The sequence below is a fragment of the Mus caroli genome, chromosome 10 (assembly GCF_900094665.2).
Source record: "Mus caroli chromosome 10, CAROLI_EIJ_v1.1, whole genome shotgun sequence".
NCBI classification, from domain to species: Eukaryota; Metazoa; Chordata; class Mammalia; order Rodentia; family Muridae; genus Mus; species Mus caroli.
In genome coordinates this window covers 2,470,091-2,478,910 of record NC_034579.1, presented here as the reverse complement: position 1 = coordinate 2,478,910, position 8,820 = coordinate 2,470,091, and the positions used below count along the sequence as shown (strand labels likewise).

The 8,820-nt window shown below is 44.8% G+C and overlaps 1 protein-coding gene across 1 annotated transcript in view; it reads left to right on the top strand.

Moving 5' to 3' along the window:
* The first annotated feature begins 3,251 nt into the window (after nt 1–3,251).
* Fbxo5 (F-box protein 5) overlaps nt 3,252–8,820 on the top strand; it is a 7,066-nt gene continuing 1,497 nt past the window's right edge. The window contains exons 1-4 of the mRNA XM_029482618.1: nt 3,252–3,654; nt 6,469–7,129; nt 7,737–7,827; nt 8,698–8,805. Of these exons, the coding sequence (XP_029338478.1) occupies nt 3,576–3,654; nt 6,469–7,129; nt 7,737–7,827; nt 8,698–8,805 (939 nt within the window). The 5' untranslated portion in view covers nt 3,252–3,575. The remainder of the gene's footprint in view (nt 3,655–6,468; nt 7,130–7,736; nt 7,828–8,697; nt 8,806–8,820) is intronic.

Below are 8,820 nucleotides of genomic sequence, written 5' to 3'. Positions count from 1 at the left end.
TTACTTTGTAGACCAGGCTGGCCTTGAACTCAGAAATCCGCCTGCCTCTGCCTCCCGAGTGCTGGGATTAAAGGCGTGTGCCACCACGCCCGGCTCCTGGTTGATTTCTATCCCAAGTCTGTTTGCTTAGTAAAGAAATGAAAAGGTAACGTTACAGAATAGGGTGAAAATACACATCAATAATGGCCTAACTTGCATATGTAAAAAGAAAACTTTATGGTAGGATGACCCCTTATGATTCTGGGCAGTGATGAGTCTCAGCACTCTGGAACTTCACAATTATTTTATTCATTTTATTACTTATTTTTATTTTATCCATAAATGAATGTTCAGAGAATCTCAAGAGCATAGACGGTAGGTAAGCACAGGGAAGGTTTCTATCTTCCATATACCTCAATGTTTTGTCTGCACTAAGTCTGTAAACAGAATTTGAAGGAATGAAGGCAATTTTCTCTGTACGTCATATTTCACCCAAGTGGAGAAAAACAAAAAACTTGACACAAGTGGGCATGAAAAGACTGGCATCTAGTGAAATGCAGAATGGCCCTCTCTATTTACTGGAGGAAGAGATTCACACGTGCCCACGAGCCAGCTAGGAGCATCAGGTAATACTGCTCCAACACAATTAAGCTCAAATATAATTGAAAGTCAACGCTTAATTAACCTGAAAAACTGACATGGACTGTGACAAATTATTGCAGCATGTAAGAAAACATGCTTGTCTCCTTGTAGAAATTTGAGATTTTCCAACAACCTGACAGCCTGTCAGCCGTTTTCTTCAGGAAGGGAAAAATGCTGAAGAGTACTTTCAGACTATAGTGAAGAACCAAAGGCTACGTTCCAGGTGCTCTGTTGTTTGCGAAGCTTGCCTTCCCACCTGAAACTTCCAATTCTCTGTATATGCAAATAAAAGATAAGGAGTCTCCAAGGTCAAGCAGAGTAGAAACAGGAACATGTACTATCAAGTTCCAGCAAAGAATATCACTTGCTGGAATAACAGAAGGAACTACTGGACTCTTGCTGAAAGGAACTTGGTTCATTTTGCCCTCAAGAATACTCCCCACGAGGATGCAAAAGTTTGTGCTCTCTCTTGACTAGCTCTGAAACCACAGTGAGATCTTAGACTTCTAAGCACAATCGTATAAAGTGAAAATACTGCTAAGATATTTAAGAATGGCAAGCTAATAGTAAGCTTTTTCTTGTCATTCCTCAGCACTGTAACAGGTTCCCACTGTCTCTAAAAGCCAAATCCACTATTGTACACACCAATGGTCTGCATCTAGTGTTATTTCACATTAGGGAGTATATTTCACATGCACAAAGATCTCCCTGGTACAGCATTTAAAATTATTTATTTGAGACAGGGTTTGGTTTTTTGTTTGTTTGTTTGTTTGTTTGTTTTTTGTTTTTCGAGACAGGGTTTCTCTGTGTAGCTCTCTCTGCTCGGGAACTAGGTTTTCTGGCTCCTGTGTGTGTGTGCCACCACGCCCGACCACGCAGCATTTTAATATCCATTCAGCAAGACTCCAACTAAAGTCTGTACAGTCTACAAATACCACATGATCTAGCTTCTGACTTTTCCGGATGCAAACACACACACACACACACACACACACACACACACCTGTCCCCCTTGCTTGAGCTCTAGGCACTTTTTTATATAGTTCTTTGCGAGGTCAATACAGTTCAAAGTGTCAAACTTAACTGACCATTCAAGATTCTCAACCTATGTCTCTATTAACAGTTCTTTTAACACATAGTTTAGTATCTTTCATTTACTGAAAATTTTGATTGCCAAATTCCTTCTCATTAGGATATAAACTTCCTTAAAGACAGGGCTCGTGTCTTTTCAGCCTTTTTACTTAGAGGCAAAGTTCTCAGGTACAAAACAGAAATAGCAGTCAAGATTTTCGTAAGCAGCCGGGCGTGGTGGCACAGGCCTTTAATCCCAGCACTCGGGAGGCAGAGGCAGGAGGATTTCTGAGTTCGAGGCTACAAAGTGAGTGCCAGGACAGCCAGGGCTACACAGAGAAACCCTGTCCCGAAAATCAAAAAAAAAAAAAAAAAAAAAAAGATTTTGGTAAGCAACACCACCTACATTCCTATTTTTTTGTAACACTCCAAACGTGAAAATGCCAGAAAACTAGGGATAAACAAAAAGAATTTGATAAAAACTGGAACCACCCAACGTTTGTATGACTCAGTACAATCTTGGTCCCGCTTTACACAGGAGCTGCATGGAACACTAATAGAAAGTCATATACTCTTGCAGAAAAGCAAGAGGGAAATGGCATATCCTGTAGCTTTACTGCTCTGTATTCTGAAAAGAAGTTAAGTGTATTGTCACCACTTAGAAATAAATTCAAGACGTGCATGCCCAGAATCATTAGTGGTGTACTATAGCTCACCATCAGACTTAATACTTTCACTCTCGCCTTTGATATAAAAATATCCACGTAGCCAGGGCACCCCACCCCAAAGAGAAGGGAGTCTGACTTATTTAGGGAAACAGGTCGGCTGTTTCTTGAGCCTAGCCAACGAAGGTTAAGAACACATAAAATACAAATTGACACTTTTAAGAATTCGTGGTGTTTTAAAACCCAAAAGAATGCAATGGCCAGAGCAGGGCTATACAGAGAAACCCTGTCTCGAACCCCCCCCCCAAAAAAAAAAAAAAAAAAAAAAAGAATGCAATAGCCAGGTCTAGGTTAGGCCGCGCCCTCCGCCTGCGGAAGGCGCCACGCAACGGGACGCCCGGGTCTGGCTGCGCGCCATCCCCAGGGCAAGGGCGGTTCTCGGGTCACATGTCCCGCCCAGCTAGTCCGCCCCGCCCGGAGGGAACCGCCAGGCTCCTGGCGCGCAAGCGCCAACCCGCCAACTCCGTAGCGGCGGCCGCGCAATACGCAAGCGCAGGAGCTCCAGGCAGGGGGCGGAGCCAATTTAGGAGGGAGAGTAGAGCGCGCCTAAATCCTAGAGAGGCGGGTCCGGAGCCAGGGGAAGGGCTTGTTTTCCGGAAGGTGTGCACTTAGAGTGGCGGGTTTGCAGCTCTGCAAACTCGCTCGTAACAGACGATGGAGGAAGACTGGGGGCCCGTCTGTGTCCATCACAGACTTTCAGGCAGAAGTCGGAGCTGTCCCCAGGACATGAGGACTCTGGAGAAGCCGGTTCGCGGGATAACGGAGGGGGGTGCGGGGAGAGGGCAGCATGGCGGGTTTACGCAGACGACCAGCCGCCTTCGTAGGCCACGCCTACATGGGCGTGCTTGCCAGCTCCTTCAGCAACTTGGGGAGGCGAGGTTCTGGGCGTGTGGGAGGAGCCCTGGCTCCAGGGCTGGCTCCGCCCCCGCGCCCTCCTATTGGGCGAGCGAGGGCGTCCTCTCATGCCGCCTGCCTATTGGCACGCTCGTGCAAACGCCGCGCCCCATTGGTCTGTTCTGATTTGGGCACCAAATTCAAAGATTTTAAAAGTACCAGCTGGCGCCTTTTAAGAGCTACGGCTCGGCGCATCGTCAGGCCGTCCACCTTTTTCCTGTGGTCTCCGCCATCTCCCCTGCATTGGAGTCCGAGTTTTGCGGCATGAGCCGGCGCACCTGCAGTGATCTGCGCCGGCCGTCCTCCTGTCCCTGCGGTCTTGGCGCGCGGACTACCGTGGACGGTGAGTGTGAGGCGGGCATCGTGGGAATCTTTTCTCTGTGGCGGCAGCCTCAGAAACTGGGTGCTTGCAGATCACGGTGTTCCGGGCCTCAGGCGACCTCCTTGGGCCCGGGACTGGGAGGAAGGCGCGGAGCAAGGGTGGCTGGTGCAGAGTGGGACAGATGTGGTCGGCCTTGTACGGGGTCCTACCATTCCATCCCACCCTGAGACCCTGCACTGGGGACATGCAAGGTAGTGGCTTCTGCGCGCCGGATTCCACCCCACCCCCTGCCTGGGCGCCAAATGCCCCCTCCTCTGCTGCCCTCCCCAACTCATGCTCGAGCTGTGACAGGACTGTGGGACTCCAAGCTGGCCAGATGGCCCCATCTCTAGCCTCTATGCCCCCCATTTCACAACTCATCTATCTCACATCCATACTCAGTCTCCGTAACTTTTTGCCCTCAGAGCCCTGGCTGGAGAGCGCGGGAGATTGAGCTCCGCGCTTATCTCCCGCCTTCCCTCGTGCACCGCGCCCTCGGGGCACCTCCCACCACCGACCCCCTCAGCATTTCTAGGGGCTCCTTCTCAGCTCCCGCCAAATGTAAAGGACCCCCCAGCCCCCGCCTGCCCACTGTACCAAATGAAAAAAGTTTTGTTTTTTTTTTTCTCCCCTGTTTTGCTTCTTCTCAGTAAGTCTCAAGGCCTGGAGTCAGCAGGGCCTTTTAAAAAGCGCCCTTTTTCCTCCAAAACGGTGAGTTTGCCTGTAGTGTTTAGCTGATGAAAGAGTCGAGGAGGGATTGTTTAATTTTCCGGTGTTTTGAAGAATTAATGGTCACTTTTTCCAACGTTTAGGTGAGAGCAGAGAGAATCAGTTGTTTATTTTCTTATTTATTTATTATCCTTCTTGGCATCTCAGTGAAAGATGCATCAGTTCTACCGTAGAAAATTTCCAACTGAAGGAAGAAGTAATTCATTCTCTCTCTCTCTCTCTCTCTCTCTCTCTCTCTATATATATATATATATATATATATATATATATATACACACACATCTTCAATAATCTTTCTTCATCAGAAAAGGAATTAAGTCTTGAAGAGAAGAAAGTACTAACTTAGCAGAATGTGTTTGTAAAAGATTACCTGGGTCTCCGTTAGAAAATAAGAAATTTAATGGTTTACGATGGGATTCTTTTGCTCAGCTTTCCTCAGGAAATGCTTGCTGTCCCCAACTCCCCTCCCCCACTTGGTTTACAGCCTTGAAGAAACCTTAAAAAATAATGAGAACATTTAAATATTTTTCAAAGTAGGCTTAAAGGTTTTCTCTTGACTTATACTTTCAATCACCTTTCCTCACCCTTACACAAAGAAGGAATGGTGTTTGACCTTGGCCACATGGCTGGGTACTGAGACTGAAACCTAGCTAACATATGGAAGAGCTAAGACTTTAACGCCAGCTTTAATTACAGTCTTTACTATGGAGTGTAAAATCTGTGTTTATAAGTTAAATGAAAGGTCAGACTTGGTGCACTTTAACTATCCACCTTTCCCCCATCCCATGATTGGCTGAGGGGTGCTAATTAATGTGAGTTCTAAAACATTGAAATATTTTTTGTTTTATCTGTAAGTTCATTTAAGGACAGCCCCCATCCCCAAAACCTAATAGAATAAGCTGGTCAGAAAGCTCAGCAGAGATTCTTTCATTTGAAGTTTTGCCTCCTAATTTGTGCTTGTGTGGAATTTACCTTGATTTTCAGTGTAAGAAATGCCAGCAAGTTTGCCTTTTTGTGACTAACTAGATAAGAAACAGATGCTTTTAATTAGATCATTCATTTAATCCAGTTTTGTTTTCTTCTCCATTTTGTGGATAGGAAAACTGAGGCCAAATTTTTGCCATTAAGTGGATATCAGATGAATGAAATAGCAAGACTAGATATATGCCCCACATTTGTTTGATTGGGGGAGTATGGAATTCCTTAATCTGCCTTTATGTCTGCTCAACATGAACATAATACAAAATATTTCTTACTGTTTTGGAGCACTTAGAAATTGAAATCTCTTGATCTCAGATGGATTTAGCTCTGTGTGTGTGTGTATGTATGTGTGTGTGTTAAGATCCAGATTTTTATCTTCTGATACTTCTCTCTAATTTAGAAAACAGAGTCCTGTAGGCTGGAAAAGTTTAAAAGAAAAAATACTTAAAAATCAAAATGATGGCAGCATGTGCAATGCAGTCCCAGGCCAGCTGGAACGGCTTGTGAGATAAGAATTAGAGCAGTGTGGGTCAAAGGTGAACATTGTAAAGGGCAGACGAAGAGCATCTCCCTGTGTTGATGCCAGAGCTGTCTGTCCACTATGGTTTTCTTGCTCCTGCAAGTCCTCTGTCTCAAAGAAATGAGGCAATGTGGTCTCAGTCTCAGTTCAGAGGAACTGACTAAGGGGACTCATGAAAGGGAGGGGGAACCAGGGCCGGGGGTGGATGTGCTGCCCCATCAGCTTCACCTGTGCAGCATGACTCTTGGTGTGCCACAGAGAAGAGTTAAGTGGAGAAGAGGAGGCTTAGTTCATTAGTTTAAAGCAAGCCTATGGAAATGATAGCTAGATGGGATGTGGCATCCTGGAACTGTGTCATGTATGGGTTTTAGTTAATAGTATTGAGTTAATATTCTGTTTATTGGCACATGCACACGATGGTAACGGAAGATAGCCATTTCTGGTGCTGGGTATATAAGGGTTATGATAATGTCTGTAAAGACCCTGAGTTCAGTTCTCAGCAAGAAGTTGGGGAACAAGTTACCACAAAAGTGATTTTTATTCTATTTCTTGTGTTCTTTTTGTAGGTTGTGAAGAAGAAAGCCCTGTTCTTTCTGTTACAATGAAGTGTTTTAATTGCAACCCTGAGCTTTCTGAGCTTGAAGTGGTGAAGCCTGAGGACAGTGGGATAGAAGGTTCCTACAGTCCCGTGTGTTTGGAACCTTCCTGTAAGGACTGTGTTAGAAACCATGAGAGGTTGTCTTTCATCGAGTCACCAATTGTGGGACATGATAACAAGGAAAATCAACGTGTACAAAACACACTAGATAGTTCAAACGAAACAGAACTAGAGGCCAGTAGACTGTATGAGGACAGTGGCTATTCATCATTCACACAAAGTGACCGTGATGATGGCATCCTTATCCTGGAGAATTTCAGAAACAGTCCCCAGACCCGTCTGCTGCCATCACATAGCCCAGACCAGCATCCCAACAAAACCCTGCTGCCTGTCCTGCATTTTGAAAGAGTGGTTTGCTCGACATTAAAAAAGAATGGCAAGCGAAACTCTAAAGTGGATCGAGAAATGCTGAAGGAAGTGATTGCCAGCGGAAACTTTAGACTGCAAAATATAATTGGCAAGAAAATGGGCCTGGAACACCTAGATATCCTGGCTGAGCTCTCCCGGAGGGGATTTATACACCTGTTGGCTAATATTTTGACTAAGCTCAGCGGCATGGACTTAATAAAGTGAGTTTGAGTGTGTTGCACACTGCATGTATATTAGATAACAAAGGACCTGGTTGTGCAGACCAATGTAAAATGGTCTTACAGTGCTGACTTTTTTAATGTTTGGTTGACATTTGAAATGGAAGAAAATCTATGGAAATCTGCATTCAGTCTTGTCACTTTGCATTTCATGGTCTCCATTAGAAGGATGTATTCTATACTGAATTATCTGGCTAGCTGCAATGAAATGGGTAGATAAGGTGGTTTCTATTAGTGGGTGGTTTCTGTAGTCAGCATTGTGAGGTGTGCCATTTCAGTTGATGTAATAGATTTTTCAGAATTGGTTACAAGTAGCCTAATATCCTGTCACACAAAGGTGGAGGTGCATACATTGCACTGGTGTGAAGTTGCTTATCCTAGTAGATACTCTAAGACAAAAATGGATACAACAAGCTTGGTGGGAGTTTGGCTGGCCCTTTGGTAGTCTGGCTAAGCACTCATAACTGGGCTCTGTCATCCCAGATCTTAACCCACCCAGTGTCAGTGCGCGTGCGTTCGGTTAGTGTAGCTTGTAGTCATCCCCTTCAGTTCTCTGTGGGACTTAGACCTTTGTCTCCTTTGTTTCCAGTCTGTCTAAAGTGAGCAGAATTTGGAAGAAGATCCTGGAAACCAATAAGGGAGCGTTCCAGCTCTACAGCAAAACCATGCAGAGAGTCATTGTAAGTCTTCCAAAGTGCTCTTTCGCTTAAGCTGCCATTGCTCTTGGGGGGAGAAACATGCTTGTAAATTCATTCAATTCATAAGAAATGGCAGCTTCCTGGGGAGGAAGGGTGTGGGGCGCAGGCAGTGTGTGGATCTTCTATAGAACTTGTTAATAAGCCTAAGTTTAAAAAATTCTACTTTGTCTGAGACACACCAACCACAAAGTGGTCTTAAGCAACCAGTTAACTTACTGGTATAGAGGAAGAGTTTAATTTTCTAAAGTACTTGCTAATTGTAGTATTTCTTTTTTTTTTTTTGGTTTTTCGAGACAGGGTTTCTCTGTATAGCCCTGGCTGTCCTGGAACTCACTTTGTAGACCAGGCTGGCCTCGAACTCAGAAATCCGCCTGCCTCTGCCTCCCGAGTACTGGGATTAAAGGCGTGCGCCACCACCGCCCGGCAATTGTAGTATTTCTGACAGTTGATCATTACATGATTGAAGTATGCTCCTAAGGCAGGATGGTCTCAAGTGTCTGTAATCTTGAAATACAGGAGGCTTGAGAAGTTTAAAGACAGCATGGAGCTACATCTTGAACCTGTTCTCAAAATCCTAAAGTGAATGTGTTAGCTGACTGCTGCCCTCTATTGGTATGGGAAGAATAGTCCTATCTACTTGTTCTGTGGACAGGACTTTATTTAGTGTTGGTCTTGGCTGGTTTAAAAGGCACCTTAAATTCCTAATAGGCGTCTCTGATTCACACTTTGAGTGAGTTTGTTTTTGGAGTGTTTCTGTGCATAGCTTGGAGGAGCTACTATTACAGTCCTGTGGGATCCCTTTATCAGGAGTACGAAAAAGAATTGAAAATCTCTCTTTAAACTTTCAATCAGGAGAGCAGTAAGTTGTCACTACATGCTACAACTAGAGGATATGTTGTGGGCAGAGCTGCACTAACTTCTGTTCAAAAGTCATCAACCTGGACACCTCCCAAAAAAGATGTTCAAATCAAGTCC